General features: G+C 40.7%; 2 protein-coding genes across 3 annotated transcripts in view; one reads left to right on the plus strand and one right to left on the minus strand.

Moving 5' to 3' along the window:
• Positions 1-9,793, minus strand: lrrc8ab (leucine rich repeat containing 8 VRAC subunit Ab). Its single transcript, XM_070964330.1, has 4 exons — positions 9,665-9,793; positions 8,915-9,040; positions 4,755-6,873; positions 1-4,600 (listed from the first exon to the last, which is right to left on the minus strand). The coding sequence occupies exons 3-4, from the start codon at positions 6,864-6,866 to the stop codon at positions 4,325-4,327; spliced, it is 2,388 nt and encodes a 795-aa protein (XP_070820431.1). The 5' UTR covers positions 6,867-6,873; positions 8,915-9,040; positions 9,665-9,793; the 3' UTR covers positions 1-4,324.
• The window catches only part of hscb (HscB mitochondrial iron-sulfur cluster cochaperone), a 22,874-nt gene continuing 11,219 nt past the window's right edge, over positions 9,309-20,963 (plus strand). The window contains exons 1-6 of one of the 2 annotated variants that reach the window (XM_070964332.1): positions 9,309-10,334; positions 10,448-10,544; positions 14,204-14,293; positions 14,468-14,612; positions 15,917-15,964; positions 16,125-16,373. In XM_070964332.1, coding sequence (XP_070820433.1) covers positions 9,967-10,334; positions 10,448-10,544; positions 14,204-14,293; positions 14,468-14,612; positions 15,917-15,964; positions 16,125-16,219 — 843 coding nt within the window. In that variant the 5' untranslated portion in view covers positions 9,309-9,966 and the 3' untranslated portion in view covers positions 16,220-16,373. Of the gene's footprint in view, positions 10,335-10,447; positions 10,545-14,203; positions 14,294-14,467; positions 14,613-15,916; positions 15,965-16,124; positions 16,374-20,963 lie in introns of those variants that run through there. The other variant, XM_070964331.1, reaches the window with a different exon arrangement.

Raw genomic sequence — 20,963 nt, forward strand, 5'->3', positions numbered from 1 at the left:
GTGATTGACCAAGTTCATTTTATTTTATCTCTAGAGGATGGTGTGCAGAAGAGGATGGGACACATGTTCAAACAGATTATTCACTGTTAAATCATTCATGTAAATACTGATGCATTGATGATTTCCTTATTAATGAAAAACTTTTGGCAACCAAACACTCCATTAAGACCAATTTGTACATGACCGTTGGATTTGAGTTGGGAAATGTTGAGAGAAAAAAAAAAGAAGTAAAGATTCTGTACCCAGACATGACGATTTTACAAGGAGTAAGAACAAAGATGAACATCAAGGGGTGAGAAAGTCTCATCATGCCAACATACACACATGGACAACAGTCACACACACACTCCATCTGTGCTAATCACGATGAAGACATAATTCAGAAACAACACAGCTCAGTTTTTTTATATGGTCACTGATGAAAACACAGAATCGAGGTTAAACCAAGTGGTTTCTTGAAAAACACAAACACGTTTTGCTTCAAATCAGCAGTCAATATTAAATACACCAAAACTAGAAAAGAATGTATAGAAATGCATATAAAACTTTAATTTTATAAAACAAACGTTTAAATTAATAAAAATACCGGGTGTAATAAAAATAGGCAATCAACTCAAAAAAGAAATGAGTACTAGCTGGCTTCCTGAGAAATTTAGTTATATTGTAATATACTAACAGCTGTCAAAATGAAAAATATCAGTGATACAAAAGGAGGGAAAAGGAGAACAAAAAGACTCAAAATAACTGAGACGAGCTCAACTAGTTACTGATACCACTTTACTATCAACCTATACAATGTATGTTTTAATATACTGACCATTTCACTTGCAGTGCTCCACATGTGACATTAGCTTTCTCATGTTAATCTTAATTAGTGTAGTTGATTGTCTTAATCGAGTAGAGGTGTATTGCTGCTCCAGGTGGGAGTTAAATGTGAGGACCAAAATTCTTTTTCTCTATGAGTTTCTCTAGAAGACAAACAAAAAACCTCCAAACCCTTACACGAAACAACAGAATACAACTGTAATCTCATGGCTGGCAGTCACAGAGTTGAACCTTCCCATATCAGAAAACACACAAAATGTGTTGTATACAGTCAGCTGTATACCATTATTAGCATTTATGTAAATGTAACTTGTGGGAGAGGTGTTGTAGTGCAAAAGCATTCTCTAGGACCAAAAAATCACCTCTAATCTACTCAGTTTGAAACTCTCACCATCACCTTAGTAAAACAAATGTGACACAAAGAATGCCCATGCACATCAGAAAACTACATCACTACTAACCTTTACATAGTTCAAATAAAGGCGATATTGCACAATATAGCATAGTTAGACATGTTATTGAAATAAATGTACATAGCTTTTACTATTCCTATGCTTTTCAACCCAGTTACTGTTACTGCTCTGCATATTGCTACTGTCCAGGTTTTCTTTGCTGTTAGGTTTATTAAAACATAAACTGTTGTTTTTTTTGTTTTTTGTTTTTTTCCCATTGGGGCAAAGAACCCCTGATGCGTGTTGTGCTGTGTCAGAGCTGTGCATTGATCTTGAATTCCATATTTTTAGCATCGTGCTGCTTACTGTGGCAAAACACAAGTGCAGGAAAGTCACTCTCAGGCAAAAAGTATTTAACGACTACTGTTATTTAGTAACATTTCTCGACAATTGAACACACTTTGAAACCAAAGAAATAACCAACAGTTAGCTCATTGGACCTGAAAAGTATGACGGCCCATTTACGACAGGACATAAAAAACAGAAATGACAGACAAAATGTTTACTTCCCAGGTTCAACTAACTCTTAGATCCAACTTGGTAAATTAGACCTTACTTTGTAACTTTGACTGAGCATTTTTAAAATACTTTCTAGTTTTTTGTCTTTTTTCCCCTGGCAGGGAACAGTTTCCATAAGAGGTGAGTGTATCTGGCAAAAATAAAACTCCCACACAAACAAAAAAATCCATCAAATAACAATAACAATAACAATAATAATTTAAAATTTAGATTCCCAAAATGAGATTGTGTCAGTCTGTATTTAAAATCTAAACCATCTTGTACTCTCTATTAAGTTGTCAGCAGCACTGGTTAAGAGCGTTAAAGCTGCACCAGGGCAGACTTTTACGCAGAAATAAAGTTAACACAGCCAATGCTGTGAGGCTTCAACACAAAAAATGTCTCATTAATCACATTTGAGACAGCATATGTCTCTTTTGTTTGCCCATACTGATTACTGGTGTCAAGAAAAGCCCACATGAAGTGATCACATGAAACATTAGAGCTAAATGTAAAACAAACAGCAAACTGTCCTTTTGCTCCCATTAGCATTTGGGGCAGGGCAGCCTAGTGCAGCTTTAAAGACATTTAAATGCATCTAAACATGGTCAAGAGTACGATTTGTTTTGAACTCCACAGATACCACAATAAAAAAAAAAATAACAGACACAGTACAGAGCACAGAGGGAGTGAATTAAAGTTAAGGCAACTGACCTGAAAGCCAGACTTTTTTCCAAAATGTCACCTGATCTTTCTTGCCAATGACAAATTAATTCCAATTTTTCTGTTCGTGATCTGGAATGTTGCTTGTTTTGTTTTTTTTTGTTGTTGTTTTTTTAAGCTTTAAGCTTTTTGACGTCAAAGCTAAAACTTGAGATTTCGTTACAATTAAGTTTCATTAATGGCCATTTTGGACCGTAATGCTATGTTTTTTGTTTTTTTAACATAAGAAACTCAGATTAAATTCCGTATTCACCTCACCTTAATGAATCTCACAAAGCAATTAAAATATTTTTAAAGATGGCTGTAATCGCACACTATCCTATCAAGGTAGAAACATCATACTAATTAATTAATTAATAAACAATGTTTGAAGAAACTGAAATTAACACAAGGCCAGGTGTTGGAACACATATTTGAAGACATATTTGGTTCTTTTACTTGTCATTTGCAGACAATAACACTGAAGTATCAGGACATACAAGTCAACCAAATGCTTCATATACACCACAGACAGGGGAATCAACCAATCTAGTGTTTCAGTCGAGTGTTAGCACGTTTGATGACATATTATCAATGTTTGGAGGCTACATTTCAGTGCCAATACTGTGTTGTCCTGCATAAACGTTTAATTCTTTTGACGCAAACTCAACTCATTCAAAACATTTTCAGCATTTTCCCCAGATTTGTTCAGTTTGTTTTGTGCAATTCCTTGCAAACAAACAATGTGGATGCAGCATGCCCATGAAACAGAATTCCCACTGGTATACTGGCAGTAAGGGTTGGGTATCTGCACGCTGGCAGGATGCTCCACCAATATAATTGCATGGGGGTGACGTCTTGTAATACAAGTCCACTGTGTAGCATTCAGTAGTATAACCGCTTTTCCTCAAGTGCTACAACTGTAGGTCAAATGCACTATGACTGATGACATGACTCATCATTAATTATCCCTGATTTGTAATTTCACGTCATACTGTCCTTTCATGATTTTCAGCTTTTTAGCTCACATGAAGGTAATTCAAGGCCATGGTCATCCCTCTCCAGCAGAAAAATAATGACCAGCAGAGCTGCGACTAATGTCAGAGCAGCGGTGGACAACAGATGTGAGTTAAAAGAGACGGAACAGTCACTATAACCAACTTATAAGATGCTAACATGACTGTGCAGTTTGCTTGTGACTGGTACTGTTTATACAAATATGACATGTGGTGAAATAATCATATGTCAAATACTGCGAGGGAACACCAGCAAAAGATTTTCTTCCCTAAAAATAAAAAACGAGAGATACAGCCTCTCGCCTGTCACGAGTTTGTGATGAATTCCTTTGCATGTTGGGAGTTGGGAGTTTGATACGATTTAACTTAAGTGAAACAAATGATGGTTGCAGTTTGATACACAATGATTCAACCTGATGTTATAGTGGGAACAGTGGAAACTTTGTTCAACTTCTTTTTATGTCTGTAACAAAGCTGGCCCACACTTTTTTCACTTCTCCATCAAACCGAGAAGCATATAATGTAAACGCATGCTACTGATCACAATGTGACTGCTACATTATTACTGAAAAGCGTCTCTACTGGCCTGATAGGCTGTTTGTAAAGGACAGAAAATCAACACAATTAAGAATTAAAAGACCACCCTGAAGCTAACAGTACTCGAGCTCTGCCAAGCTGGCACTGGTTCTCGATACCCAACCTTACTGGCAGTACACTGCAGCAGGACTACTGCCTGCTTCAACATGCCCTCTGGGACAGTATCGGCATTCACTCCTGTGTCAGGGCCTTGTTGGTCAGTATCCGTTATTTCACTCACAGCCACAGACCTGTTCAAGCCTGTTCTTTGTCGACTTTCCATAACTGTTCCTTGACCTCTGTGGGCAGGGTGTTGAAAAGGTCCTCCTCTACCACAAGACCAGTTCTCTTCAGCTGTCGGCACTCGCCCAGCTCCACGGGCAGACACTCCAGACGGTTTCCTCTCAGCTCTAGCTGTGTCAGCCCAGTCAGCTCTCCAAACCGTGACGGCAGGGACTGCAGGCAATTGTTCCCCAAGTTCAAAGTGCGAAGCTTCTTGCACTGGAACAGCTCATTGGGCAGGCTCTCAATCTTCATTTCAAGGTGGGGGAGGATGTTGTGACGGAAGAAAAATGGAGAAAAATTTGAATTTGTAACATTAAAATATTTTCAGCAGCATACAAACCGTAAGGGTAAAAAAACTTGTCATGTACACAAATTTAAAAGTGATTATTCAACTACTCACCCTGTTGGCAGTCACTGCCAGGTACTGAAGATTCTGGAGGAAGCCAATATCTGTAGGGATATATGTTAAGTTGTTATGGCTCAAGTCCAGGAAACGCAGCTTGCGGCAATAAAACAACTGGCTGGGGATCTTCTCAATCTTGTTTCTGTTCAGGTATAGTTTCTCCAGGTTGGTCAGCGTGCCAATCTGGATGGGAATATAGGCGATCTGGTTGTACCAGAGCTTAAGGCAGACCAGCCGATGAAGGTGCTGGAAGCTAATGATCTCCTCGATGGTCTTCAGGTTGTTGTCCTTCAGATCAATCTCTTGCAAGTTATGCAAGCTGAAGATTGAGTGCGGTATGCGCTCGAGATCACAGCGAATGAGCTCTAGTTCCGTCAGGTTCACCATCTTCTTCAGGCTGTTGAGCACCATCAGCTTGGTGCCTTCATTATTGATGGAAAGCTTCTGGAGGTGCATGCCCACATCAGTCACCACCTGAGGTAGCTTGGTGAGATTGCTCTTCAGACGAAGAACTTTGAGCCTCTTGAGCTCCCGGAGCCCATCAATGACAATGTAACGGTTGTTCTCCGCACTGAGATTCCCTGTTAGATGAAGTTCACTAAGATTCTTCAAACTGTATATCCATAAGGGAATCTCTTTAATGTCAGTGAACTTAATGTGTAAAGACTTCAAGTTCTCACGCAAAAAAGCTAGTGCGGGAGCTTCGATTTTGGCTGGTGTATGGTAGAGCCACATCTCTCGCATGTTGACCAGCTGGGCGATGATTGGGGGGATGGTGACATCGGGGATAAGCTCCAGTTTAAGAACCTCCAGCTCCATCAGGTCAAATACTGTGTCTGGAATGCCGCTCAGCATGAAAAGGTGCAACTCCAACTTCTCCTGAGAGTTCTTGGTAATCCTTTGCCTGAGCTTGTCCAGTGTCCACTCATTGTTGAGGTTGAGCTGCCTCAGCTTATTTTCGCTCACTTCCGACAGGAACACAGCAAAACGTTTAGAGTACAGAGGGTCATACTGATCTATCATGTGCATCATGAAAGCAAAGTCATTCTTCACATCGGGTATGTCACTGTAGCTGCTCTCTTCCCGTATGGACTCAAAAGAGTACTTCTTTAGAGAGCGCCGAAGCATCCAGCACAGTGTGTACATGCAGATCAAACCATACACCACCACTAAGCTAATGTAGAAACAGGCTAAGATTTTAAAAAGTGTAGCCAGCGGGTGAGCACAGCGGTACACACTGTATCCCGTCAGACTCTCTATATTTACCGAACAGTCAACGCTGAATTTAATATCGTGCACGTAATACCCTGTGTAGCAGATTATCAAAATAAACTTAATGACTTTGATGATGGTCTGACGGATGTACAGTCTGTACACAATGTCTCCTTCTTCAACATGTATACGGAACTTCTTCACTTTTTCAAACAGGGCTTTAGCCTGTTCGCCCTCTTTCTTGTCCAAAACCCCTGTTTCTGTTCTATCTACTATGCCCTGCTCAAAGCGTGTCTTTGTTCTTTGGAGCATAGGAACGCTTGCTTCAACATCCTCACTGATAACAGACTCCTTGTGGTCCATTGAGCCATTCATTTTCATCGGCTTTGGGTCACTCTCTTCAACCACCGTTTCTGACAGTGCCCTAGTTGTCCATGGGGAGTCAAAACATTTCAACAAGATGGAAACAAAGTGCTCTAGTTTGGAACTAGTCCGTGGGAACTTAAACCAAAAGTTGCTGCAAGCTAAAAAAATAAGGGTGTGAAGTAACACTAGGTAAGGAAAATACTTTGCAAACCAGTGCAATCTGTTCTCATAGCACACAGCATCCACATAGTTGTACTGGTGGCGGTCCAGATCATACTGGATCCCTTTGGGCTCCAAGAACAATGATGCAGAGAGTGTAGAGTTGAAGTTCTTCTTGCAGGTCTGATTGACCACCCATTTGCAGGGCAGGCAGATCATCTTGTCCTGGGTGACCTGCAGTGTCCCCCCGAACACAGAAATCATAAGCATAACAATGGAGATGTAGTCTGTGAAGACATCCCACCATGGTTTCAGGATGCGGTATGCTGGCTGTGTGTCCACAAAGTACCGCAGCTCAGTGATGGGGATCATGGTTTATCTGTGGAAAAAAGCAGATGAAGATATAATCATAAGTGAGTCCAGTGATATAATGAATTCTATAACCTTGAAAAACACTAAAATGTGTCAGATATGGCTTTCTACAAAATCAGAAGGAAAAATCTCCCTCTTCATAATGCGAAGCCTTTATCTGAACCACAACACAATACCAAGACGGCAAATCAATACTCGAATGCAACTAACAAGGTCATACATCAGGACTTTGCAGACGGTTAATTTGAAGGCTGCCAGGAGTAATGAAATAGAGATTCATGCTTGTTGTGACAAAGAACTGCCTGATTGACTTCACTGAGTGGGCTACCATGTTATTGATTTAACTATTGTTTAACAGACACAATTAATCTTGCTTTCAAAGGGGGTGTCATACTGGACATAGCATTTCAGGTGTACTCGACAAATGGCAAACCAGTCATCAATAAAATATCAAGTTAATTTGTCTGCATTTTAATTCAGTCTATACAAACCATTTAGGTGAAGAATTAGAGGACTGTTGAAAGAAAAAAACAAAAACAAATATGCCTTGAATGAGTGTTTGGGCTATAAACATTATAAATGAGTAAATTAACAGAACAATCATTTCAGATTGGCTCTATCAAGAAAAACCTATGTGCCTTCTTTTCATTGGGAGGACACCTGAACTAGCAGGGGTGCACTGATCCTGCTCTCCCTCTTCTGATGAAGATTATGACTGCTAAAGTAAATACTTCAGTACTGTGATAGTATTTAGAAAATTAGGAAAAGTTGAATAAGGTTTGTAAAATTGCACTGTTACACAATAACAACAGCGATAAAGAACCAGTAACACAGATCTGTCACTACCAGCTAATACCCTGTGTGTCAGTGATGGTGCTGATACTGATCCATGGTATAGATGCAGAACTATTAACTTAAGGAGGTGATACCATGATACATACTGCCATCAAAGATTTTGCCATACTGTTTATACTATGGCATCTATCTCTTAACATTGCTGTGTGCACTGTTGCTAATCAATGACCAGAACTGCATCATGGCAGAATTGAATAATTAAATAATGTATGCATCAATGTAATGAAGTACCTTCCAAAGTATTAAATTTGCTGGATTAAGCCACACCACACAATACTGTATGGTGATTTTATCCATGAACAAGCTTTAATTTATGTTCCAGAAACTGTGTTACATATCGATACTGTGAACTAAAATTACACATACCATACCATAGGACCCTAACCCTAACCCTTATCCACTTACGTTATAACGCCAAGTTTTTGGTTTGCAGTATAACCAAACTAAAAAAACACATTAACAACATAATTTGTGTGCAAGGATAGATAAACATGCTCTTAACACACTTGAAAAATAGTTCTACTTACGAATCCAAACTGTAAAGCACAATAACTCCATACATAAACAGTTAAAAGCGATCCACAAGTACTCCTTTGCCGCTGCTGTGCATCAGAGCCAGATAAAGCCATCCAAATCAACCTCTAGCCTTGTGTGAGTGTGACACACCCTGCACGTAAGCTTGAGAAGTCACTCTTCTAAAGATGATGTTCCGTTTTGGCTTGTTTAATCCAAACAACACGGCCGCCAGAGGAGCCACCTTGCTCGGCTGCTCTCTATTCTTAGCCATTTCCGTTAATAATACCCAGAGTATTGTCTGTGGGGGCCTTGAGAAGCACCTCCCTTGACCTTCAGGAGGAGATCCTGTTTACCTTATGGAAGCTGCTGTCTCCAACCAGTGTCTCTCTGGAATACTCTACCATCACCTTTTGCACCCCCACCTCCCCCAAAAACACATACTGACACACACACGACAGGAGTCTGGACTTGGCATTCATCAGAACTTGTACTTTGTTAGGAAACTGTTAAGGCCAGGAGTCACAATGCCTAGTCTGATCCTTGGCCAAATAAGCATATTTAGGCTGGCCCCAGTTCAGAGAAACTTTTGCAAACATAACAGCTATTCCAGTGTGGTAGCCTGGGTTGGATTAGACGATGTAGCAGCAACAAGTACACACAGTAAACAAAACACTCACCAGTTTGGAGGTGTTATCTGTGCTCCAATGCCTGATGATGTCCCTGGTGGACAAGCCACTCTCTGTGTATCCAAAACTCTTCATGGACCATTGCCTCTCTCATCGCCATGGGATTGAATTGAAAACCTGACAAAGACATTAAACGATGGAAATGTGGTTACAGCATTTTCTAGTGTACTCAGGAGTGACATACTACAGCGTCAAGAAAGTTCCCTGCATGCCTATTAACAAGTTATGATCAGCTTACAATAAACGATGTTGGTCGTTTGACGGGTTATGGCTCTTTTTAAGGAGAGTGTAATATATTTTACCAATTATGACTTGTGTTGTCAGATACATTTGTTGACTACATGGGTGCACCGACTCCATCAGTCTCCGCTCGTAACGTGTTAGCGTTAGCATGGGATGTCTTTGTCATCTGGCTAGGTAGCTCAGCAGGCGCTGAACAGAAAGTTAAAACTAGGTGTTATTTTAGTGTATATCATTAAATAACGTGACACCCTAGATTTGAGGAAGTACGCTGACATCCGACTGCAAGGTACTTATCAGCACCAAAAGCAAACACATTTTTTGCTGTTAAAACCCGTTAGCAAACTAAGCTAAGCAGCTGTTAGCTAGTGAGCTAACCTTGCTAACTACATATCGAGCACCGGCTCTGTCAACTGAAGTTTACATCTTATCAAACACTAAAATTAAAATTGCAGTGATACATTACTAGCATGTATTAAACTACTATGATGTTCAACTTACTACGTTTGGTGTGCTACGGTCAATTCCAACTCTACTTTAATAAAAATAGATAGCTAATAGATTGCGTTCACTGTTGCTAGCAGCCCAGTCTGCTAGCTGTTTTTTCCAGCGCCTCCCGAACAGAGCTCCTCTACACCGCCACAACGACAGGTGGCACTGTGATGCTTTTGTCAAACGCAGAGCAAGAGCACTCTTCCTCTCCCTCCCTGGAAAAGAGATGTTCTTGTTTTGGCTGTGAGTAGAGTGTTTTATGGTTTGATTCATTCTACAACAGCATCAGAGTGTGTATTTTAATTTCGGCAATGTTGCCATTGAACTCCTGGCGGATGTTGTCCGAATCCCGGGCTTTACTGCACCCAAACCGGCTGATGACGAACCGACAGTGTGTTTATAAAGCTGTTACATGTTCAGCACAGTGTATGTCCACCAGCGTCCCAAAGAAAGACACATGGCAGAGCCACGCGAACTTCAAAGCCCTGAGAAAGGAAAGAACGCTTGTTTACTACAATAATCCAGTCAGTTCATCCAGGAATTACTGTGCTGGTCAGAGTAAACTGAGCTGCTGGAACTGCAATCAGCCTCTTCATACAACACCTGTATTCTTCTGCATGTTATGCAAGGCACTCCAGCCCCCTGAAGAAGGGACATCCTTCTTTAAGATTCTGGATTGGTAAGTGTCTTATCTCATTTATCATAATCCGCTGACTTACTCTTGACCATTTTATGTATGAAGTCAGCCTGTGAGCAAAGCATTTCACGTTACTGTGTGTTGCCTCTTTTCAGTGACTACACATTCACACTGGACACACAAAAGCTGCAGAAAAGCTACTTGCGGCTCCAGCGGTCTCTACATCCAGACAACTTCAGCCAGAAATCTGTGGTAGGGAGGGGGGTGTCAGGGGGCTCTGAATAAAGAGCAGTTGAGTAACATGGATTATGACTCAGCTGAGGCTGTCCTATCTCTTAATATAAGTGTGACACAGGAAATTGGGTTTGACCCTGTGTCCCTATTACTCCAGATGACTGTGCATTTGTGTTTTGTTGGTGTGATTCATTGTGATTTGGCCGAGGGAATAACTCTGGGCAAAGTTGAATGATGGGTTTGTTAAAAGGCATTGACAAATTAGGGCAAATTTAGGCAGCTTTGCGTATCAAACAAGGTCAAGGCAGGCAAGTTCAATGAATCAAAAGCTGAACATTCAAAAAAAAGGAGAATAGACAAGTGGAAAGCCTGCAAAAAAAAAATGGAACTGCTTCTGCTGCCTACTTACTCTCCTACTTAGTGCTCACAACGGTACATGTTCTGAGATGCTGCCTCTCAGGGGAACTGCGTCTATCTTGAAGAAAATACATCAACAGTGACAACACACTTCAGCAAATATGTTGATGATGTGGTGATCACAAAGACAGTCAAATCATTACCCAACCAGAAAGCCTTTCAGTCAGCTGACAAGGAAGCATACAGCACTGCTAGAGCAGCAACACAGAAAACTGGCATCAAGGGGTAAATATGAGTAGGTTGGTTTCATTCGTAGGGCATCGAACAGAGATGCTTTGTCACGCCCCTCAGCTTTAAAATAGCTCCAATGTGAACCCATCTGCAGCAGTTTTAGGCGCTCAGAGCAGGGTGACATAGTCTAAAGATCAAGGTGTTCGTGTCCTGTGAGAAACAGTCTTTTCTTATATCTAACCAAGTGGTTTTGGTGCACAAATCTAATCAAACTGCAACCATTTCACAACATTAACCAGCATTGCAAAGGCTTTCTGGCAGGACGGCTTTGTGTGTGACTGGGATGGGAACTTGTTGGATGTCTGGAGCAGTTGCTCTGGGTGTCTCATATTGCTGCAGATGGGTTTCATTGGGGTCAGCTGAAAGCACGGTGCATCTCATAGAGTCTAAAGGGTACCGTGTGCATCTGTATGAGATGCCGTGGGGCGGTATTTGATGCTCGGGCAATGAGAATAGGTTGGTAAAGCTGCTGGCCTGATGACATCCCTGGCTGTCTACGAATGCCAGTCACCTAGTTGATTTATTACTCATTTGAAAGTATCACTGTTGCAGGAGAGCGTCCCCACCTGCTTCAGAACAGCCACCGTCACCCATAAAAAATGGTGGAGTTTTAAGACTTACTATTTGTTCAACCATTTACATAAATTTGTTTTTGAGTAGGGCGGCATGGTGGGGCAGCAGGTAGTGCATGTGCCTCACAGCAAGAAGGTCGCCAGTTCAATCCCCGGGTCGGGCAGGGCCTTTCTGTGTGAAGTTTGCATGTTCTTCCCGTGCATGCGTGGGTTCTCTCCGGGCACTCCAGCTTCCTCCCACAGACCAAAAACATGCTCATTAGGTTAACTGGTGACTCTAAATTGTCCTTAGGTGTGAATGTGAGCGTGAATGGTTGTCTGTCTTTGTATGTTGCCCTGCCCTTATAGTGTACTTATTTATACTGTGCTCTTCCTGCTATGAGATGTCAAGATGTCTACTGTGAAAAAGGACAAAGGCCTATTACAAAATACCATACGTTATAACTTAAAGATCTACAAGGAAGAAAGAGGGACAAGTTTAAATTACCTTCATTTCAGTTACAAAGAATCAAGTATGAGTAAAGTTTAATAAGGTATGTGATACAAATGGAAAGGTGAGTGCGTAAAAGTCATTACAAAATAAGTAACATTTAAGAAAGTGTGGTGGTTTTAACAGCTGAATTCACTTGAAGAGTTTTTAGAGATAAATAATGGCTTCTATGTCTCAAATAAGTGGCGCAACTAAAGCTGAAATCCAAATTTTGACTTAAAAGCACATTTGGGCAGAGGCGGAAAAGTAAGTGGTAGGAAGTCATTTTTGTTTAGCACCGATTATTTTCTTCATCAATTGATTGATCATTTCCTTTATAAAATGGTCAGAAAATGTATATAAACACACATTTTTGTGAACAGAAATAATATGTTAGTGACTCCAGCTGACAGAGCTGTAATTTTAGAGGGGCACCCCATTGATTTTACACACAAAGGTCAGTGAAAGTCAGAAGTATTGTGAAAACAGTTGGATAATATTATCCTCTTTGGCTCTGGAGGAGCTTTGTCACAGAAAATAACCACAATTATGACATAGTGATGTCATCAGGGCTATTTCATATCAGGCTGCGAGCCTACGGGTCTGTAACAGAGAGCCTGCATTACAAACTGGGGGAGTGGAGTTTAAAGACGGTAGGGAAAACGCAGGATGCAGTGTGTTCGGAGCTTCACCCATACTGCGGAAACTAAAGGGAAAAGACAGGAAAGAGAGATCATTTTGGTTTGTCCCCTTGTCTTTGGCTGGAGCTCTCACTCACCACCGTTCAGAGAATAAATGTGGTCTTCACTTTCTCTTCGCTTTTGATTTGCCACTTCTCATAGGCAGACAAGTGCACTTCTCTAACACCAGACTTGTGTGTGGAAAAATCGGTTTGATGTCATTGGTAAATCACATGAGTCCAAAGTACAGTTCGGCTGATGAAACAGGTAGGACTGTATTTTACATAAAAACCTCGAGTGCAGCTTTAAAAACGTCACAGCAAGAAATAAGACTTGCCCCAATGCGCCTGAGCAGTTTAGAGTGGAAAGTGTTTATGGGTTATTTTACAAAGCGGCGAACAGTTGACAAAATTTTCACATTATCCAGTTTCCCCCTCGTGGATCATTAAAAAAAATTGCATGGCAGTTTGGAAGAATAAGCATTATGAGTATGAGGAGGCGCGGAGGTGTGTTGCTCTGCACGTAATTTATTCTGTACACTCAGGTGGAAAAGCACAATGCAGAATGTTGTCATGATATGATATGAAAGCTAAACTCATATTCAGCAGACTGTGAGAGAGGAGGGGTAGCCTTAATGGCTTCTTCACACACAACCTGTCCAATATTGTACCGACTGTGTTTTATTTATCAGCACCTCTGGCCATTTTTTCTTAATTAGACATCTTCCAGCCTCAGGGTTCTTATCATGTATAGAAAACTCATTACTTACACAAGGATACAAGGCAGCCACCTACTGCACTGGTTGTTATTACCGAGACAGCTCCACACGATGGGCCCATGGGCCAGAGCTTGAGACTATTGATTTTCACAAGAGCTGACAGACCTGATAGCTGCAAAATATACTCGGATCTGCCAACCAATTCCAACATATTTTCCTCCCCGGCTTGTTTCCGCACATCTGTTGTGTCAAACTTGCACCTGAATCTCTTGAAGGGTTCCAAACTGCTCGACTACAAAAGAGTAGCTGGATGTCACACACCTAATTGTCAGCATCACCAAGGATTTGGTGTTTAGAAAAATGACAGTGGTATAGATTGGGATGGCACGGTGTAAAATAGCTCAGGTGTTATTCCCTTTTGTGACAGTTTGATGTGTATCTCTGACTAACGTGAATATTTGCTGTTCCAAATGCACAGTATGTTAGTTAAGAATCGCAATAACACAGATTTTCTTTGGCTCTTTTAACAAATGTTTATGGACTGAGCTTTCCATCACTGGAAGCAAACTCAACAGAACCCTCTTTTGCAGAAAGAACAGAAGTATTCAGAAATCCAGTCGGCTCTGGTGAACAAAGCATACAAGACTCTGCTTAAGCCTTTGAGTCGTGGTCTTTATATGGTGAGTTTGAAATCCCTGACTTAACTTCTGATGAATAGTTTACTTTCATAACTGCAAGCTCAGCCTGTCTGATCGCCTTGACCGGACAAACATCTTCACCAGCTGACAGTCAAAGGTAGTGACATGCATTTAAAGGAGCAGCTGAGTTTAATGATCTTCCATTCTATGCTTCAGCTGGAGCTGGAGGGGATGCGGATAGAAGAGGGCACGGACTCCGCGGCTGATTCCGAGTTTCTAATGGAGCTGATGGAGATCAATGAAGCCCTTGATGAAGCACAGACTCCAGAAGCAGCCAATAAGATCGGCCAAGACACAAAAGGTCAACAAATGTTCAATTTATTGAGTGAAAGTGTTGTTGAGTGATTAGAGCTGATTGGTGGTCTTAAATTAGCACAGGAGGCCAAGTGCATGTACCTGGTTAATCCGTGTTGATGCGTCAGATGTGTAGCTAATTCAGTACTTTAATCTCCACAGGCCTGAAAGAATTATTAAAATGAAGCCATAGAAGAAAGAAAATGCCATGCTTTGTTTGAGGGGTTAAAGCTGTAAAGGTTGATTTGGCGTTTCAGAAGCATTTTGCCAAACAGATTTTGTTGACTTGCTCAAATTTTTGTTGATTTGGTCTGCACAGGGTGTTTTATTTTGAAAAATGACCAGATTCTCTTTGCCGTTCCTGTGTCCGATTTCTTGCCCGGCTCGATCTCCTCAGTGCTGCTCAATGCAGCTTCCGTCAAAAATGTACTTGGCACGTATTTTCAGCAGATCAGAGCGGACAAACAAACAGAACATGTGCTCCACGTAATAACAAAAAAGCAGGTTTCGAGTTTTGAGTGTGTGTTCATCTGTGTCTTTGTGTGTATATGTGTGTGCGCACATGCAGCGCTCAATTTAGTGTTAGGCACATATGTCTAACGCTAATTTTATTAACTCAAAATGTAATAACTCAAACTGTAGAAAAGGAATAAAAATCCGGTCTCCCTCAGGATCAATTAATCTCCTCACTCTCCGCCATACTTCCATCAATTCGACTCAAGCGCAGAGATGTTTTAGGAACGAGACGGAGGATTTGATACGTGATATCACCATCATATTGAGGCACTTCTGTTGGCCACACATACACATCTGGGTATGACGGTGGTGTCAAGTACTGATCCTTGATTTTATTTCAAGCTGCAGCAGAAAGCACCACTGCGCTTGAGCTTCAGAAATGCTTGGGAAAATGTAGCTTGTGTGGATGCTACTACATGATCAGCTACAACACAACACTGTACCCAGGGTGGGAATCACATGCTCCACCACTAACGATGAATGATGACCATTAATATAATCAGAAATGCGATGTGGTTTGCTGAAAATCTTCAGGATTAAAACCACGTACAGAATGGACATAATTACCAACCGTTGATATGCGAAGAACAACAAGGTAGATAACTTGAGACCGATGAATGATGCATTCGTGACGGATTTCTCTCTGTCTGTGATCTGTTCTATTTGTGTCCCATTTTGTGAACCAAAATATTTCATGGGGCTTGATGGTGCGCACATCAAACCATGTTAACAAGGTATGTCTGAGTTTTCGAGTGTGGTTTGTTGAACTGGAACTTGTCTCCTCCTCCCTTGCAGGGAAACTGGCAGACTTGACAAAGGCCATAGATGCTGCCCTGCTAAAAGGTATTATGTTCAGACGCTGCATTGAAACGTTTTCTGTTCCTCCCACTCACTCCTTTGTTTGTTTTGTGATCTAAGCTGAAACATTTTCTTTAGGTCGTTGAGAATGAGTCAATGATTGAACTTCCTTTTGCACTCTCTTTCTTTTTGTTTTTTTTATCAGGAGAGCTCCAAGCTGCCAAAGTGTTGCTTGCCCAAATGAAATACTATGCAAACATTGAGGAGAAAGTGAAGGAAAAACTTAGTGAGTTCATGTGATTTTTCTTCCTATTTAATGTCGCTTTATTTGACATTTTTTGCAACTTTTAAAAAGTTCTGTGCATAAGCGCATAAATTATTGCACATTTGTCTTGGGTTTATGTAAATGTATTGTTTAAGATGAATAATAAAACCTTACTTCTAATGCACAATACACAACTGAGTTAATGGTGATTTGTACTTAATGTTATTTTTTGATTAAAAGCTGTATAGATAATGGGGGTTTAATTGGATGCATACAGTATCCCCCTTGAATTCCACTAATTTCACAATTGTAATCATATCCACTTGTAGCTAATACATCATTAAATATGACAGAAATCTATAATAGACTCTGATTAAGATGGCGCTCGGAGTGTTCATATGATTATCCTGCATATCAGTTAAGCATTTGTCATGTGGGACTCAAAAGACAGTCGCAGTACTCTCATTCAGTTCCTCGGGTTACCTTTAGGTGGAGACATAACACCTTGACAATCATGCACAAGAGTAGTACATGTTGTACTAACTGGATTTGAGAGCAGAAGGAAGTCCTTTATTGAGGTAGACAGCCTATTGAATTATTTATAATGGCTTCATAGTATGTAGCATTAATGCTATGATAATCAGGAAGGCCCCACGGAATGATGATTACTTGATGAGCCAAAGATCTGTGATCTGTGTAATTTCTGGCTCATAAATTGATGTACATTGACCCCGTACACCTATGCCTGCAGCACACTGATAGGTGCATCAGAGTGTAAATTCATTCATTTCCCTGATTTCATTTTCAACACCATAGAGAAAATTTGTCGTAATCTGTAATTGCTTTGCAAATTGGAGCTCCAGTCACATCAAGGCTTTTGATTCGAGAAAACGATACAGGTGTAATCACACTGAAATATGGGAGGTGTCACTTAATCTGATAGCAGAAAGTGAACCGTCATATCACATATCATACTCAAAATGTTATTTGAGACACACTGGCATCACAACCAAGAGCATTTTGTGTGTATTCATAGTTTTACACTGACACTGTTCGAGTGGGTCTCACAGCCCACTGGAAAATGCCACAGTAACACATCCTGACTGGTTGTTTATTAAGTCTGGAACAACAATGTCATGTGTCTGAAGTTGTTTCGGTATTTTTACCACAGGGAAGCATTTTCCTTAATACACATGGATAGACAGTGAATTAAACAGGGCTTCTTCCACCACAAGGAGAATACAGGCCTATTTATTATTCATGTCGTAATCGGAAGGCATCTACGGTGCCTTTAAATTAATGAGAAAATGTGATGGACCAACACTGAGGCCACTGCTGTCTCCCAGAACTCTTTGAAATTGAGTTTGAAAGAGACGAAAGGGAAAAAACTCACCACAGCCGGGCTGTGAAATTGACTTGGATGGGAAAGCTTGGCAAAATGAACTAGGTACATGGGACCACCGTGCAGCCTCTGGAATGAGACAGGTCAACATCAGGCACAGTACACAATTTACTGCTACTGTTCGAGTGTTTACTTAGATTTACTGGTCATGGTTCACTGGGTTAATTCAAATATTCTGAACAAGTTGAGATGACCTAGTAAATGGGATTCCCCTTTGTTGTGTTTTACTGCAGTAGCTTGACATTGTGGGAAATGAGCTCATTCCATTTCTTGTTGAGAGTTCGATGAGAAGATCAATACCAAGTATATCCGTCTGCTAAATATGAAGTTACAGCCAGCAGCTGGTTAGCTTAGCATAGCCTAAAGACTGAAACAGGTGCATAATCAGCTCCCCAACGCCTCTATTTTATATCTCATTTATTTAATCTGTACAAAAACTACATATATCTGATTTGCTTTACCAGGGTTATGTATTGGACTATTTCTTTTTTTATGACTTTTGTTACCTTTGAACTGAAGCTAGCTGGTCCCCTATTTTCCAGTCTTTATGCTAAGCTATGTTAAGCTAAGCTAACCAGCTACTGGCTGCAGCATCACATTTAGTAGACATATGTGGTATCGATCTTCTTGTCTGACTTTTGGCAGGAAAGTGAATGTGCTTATTTCCCCAAACTTTCAGCTTTTCCTTTAACACTGTGGAAGTATATCAAGACTGTCTTCATGCATTAATACCTAAATATTTCCTGTCATTGATTTGAAATGATGTGATAGATGGGGCTTCCATTTTCATGCTGTCAAGAATCCTTCCTTTGGATCATAGATGTTGTTGTCTTACAACCCAAATTGAGACAGTTTTACCTGGATTACGCTGTCTAAATAAACCTCCAACCATGTGAGTAACAGTGCATGCCATAATTGTTGTATTAATCATCTCCAATCATCTCCTTAACATAAATATCATAATAAGATTAACGTCTTCTTGTGACCCACGTAATCATAATGTTCTCTTAATCACATTAAGACTGGAATGTTGGTGAGCCACTGCAACGCAATTGCAGTACTCTTGACAAAAACCTCATGGGAAAATTTTAGCCTATTTGTCTCATAATGACAAAGTACAAACATGATATAAAGTTCAGCTGTGGACACAAACAGTAGCCAATGACAGGTGTGATTGACAGAGGTCTAAACCAGTGGAAGATGACTCACTGGAGCTGAGCAGCAGTTGTTATGATCCTCACCCCTCTGTTCATCAGCTGTGTGACTCAGGCATTGAGTGTCTGTCCCATCATCCTACAGACACCTCAAGCCTGCTGTGTGTACTCGTGTCTCACCAGGTAGTAATGCCATTATAATCTTCCACTATTAGGCTTTCTTCCCACCCCTTAATCCATGTTGTTATGTTGTTTGCCTCATCTCTTTACCAGCCCCTGTCTATGCCTCCCCATAAAGCTCCTGAACTATAGCCCACTTTGAAACCTGTTACTCTACAAATGTGTGTATTTTTTTAAGCTTGTCATTTCTTTTCTCAGTTGCGAATGCGTGCACATGTTTTGATTCGGTTTTCAGGACGAGCCCACTCGCACTACTTGGTGTCACTATGTAGATATTACAGAGAAAAAGATAAAAAATGCAGCTGTAATTTACACTGCTGGTGACAACACAGCACCTGGGATCCCATATGTTAGCTAATGTGATATTATACAGTAAACATATTGGGGGGAAAAGAAGCTGGAAGCATTAAACAAATACTGTTTCTCCCCTTTGTTTTTGAAACATGCTGGCAGTTCTTCATCCATTTTCTCAAAGATCATCTTCATTTTCTGCTTATTGTTATCATCTTACCGTCACTTTTAATCAGTTCATTAAAATTATGTATGTGATATCTCAAGCATTCCAGATTACCTTGTTTTTTTTCTTCATAATTGAATTTAATTATGAATCAAATCAAAATACACTTTGACAATAAGTGCCTTTTTTCTCAGCTACATGTTTGTGGGGATAATTCCCAGAGGTGTGTGCCTCACTGCAGCAGGCAAACGGCTCCTCTAAGCTTTTGATATAGGCCCTGCTGAGAGATTTCTTGGGGGAATCTATTCTCTTCTCAGCAATACGAGGCAAAAGGCCTGTGCATTTAGATGCTGCATGTTTGTGTGTTTGTGCACACGTGGCTGTAAGTGTTTGTGCAGACCAGAATCCAAGAGCTGCCGCATCTTCAAATCCCTTTGACTTCTGAGAATGGGTAATTGGCCCTCCAAAAAGCAGTTGTCAAGTAATCCCCTTATCAATTGCCTTCTCCTGAACCTCATGTCATGTGTATTCCTCCAAATGATATTGAATTTAATCTGATACACTCACACATCAAATGCATTTGTTTTTGTGCAGCAACCATGCCCCGCAGCCCACATCATGTTACTGTATACTCTAGATGGCAGTTTTTTAGTTATCTCTTTAAATAATTCAAATCAGTCATATTGTTGAAGCATGCCACTGGTGCATAGTAGGTTTCCATGCGTTATGCATGTTATGGCCGTGCAAAAGTCTATATTGTCTGTGGATGTCAACATATTATACTGTGGCATTCATTCCTAATAATGGGGTCACTATTGTAACTCTATATTCTCTACTGAATTCTTACGGATATAAAGGCCCTCATACAAACCCAACTCTCTATTCATGTGCCTGTACAGGAAACTTATTTCAGACTAAGCAAGGTCTCAATATTCCATTTTTTACAGCTGCAATTCTTTCACGTGCATATGTGGCTATGCAAAAACAGGAGACCCAGTGAAGGCAAATTGGTATATTGTTTGCATCTACAAAGTCAAATAGTCCAACAAAAACAAATATCAAATATCTGAAGTATTTACAACAGTTCTGAGGAGCATAATCCCAAAAGAAAAGGAGGGATTCATTTTTAATTAAACATCTGTGAAACAGCAGACTGCAGGTGGATCTGCAAGTTTAGAGGAATTTTTTGGCGCCTGGCTGTCCCATTGAAACACCAGGAGATATTGCTTCAAACGGCTCCTTTGTGGTTCTTGAGTTTGGAAAGCCTTTGAAGGCGAGGAACCGGGGGTTTTAAACAAGGTGTATTCGTGTGGAAACACAGATCAGCCATTCACTTTCAGCTTAGTTGAGTGCAAAGCACTCGCCTTTGGTGAGATTGCTCTCCTCACCTTATCTCCTCTGCCATACTGCAGATACTCCCCGCTGTCTGTCTCACAGCAATCACATTGTCCACGGTTCAGATCTGGACTGTTTATTTCTCATCTCATCTGAATACCATGCGCAGCATTGAAGCACTGGATTCCACTCTGATTCCACTCTGACATCATGGCTCTCATAGGACAATCTTTTGTACTCCTTGCACTTCT

Source organism: Chaetodon trifascialis, chromosome 6, assembly GCF_039877785.1.
Source record: "Chaetodon trifascialis isolate fChaTrf1 chromosome 6, fChaTrf1.hap1, whole genome shotgun sequence".
NCBI classification, from domain to species: domain Eukaryota; kingdom Metazoa; phylum Chordata; class Actinopteri; order Chaetodontiformes; family Chaetodontidae; genus Chaetodon; species Chaetodon trifascialis.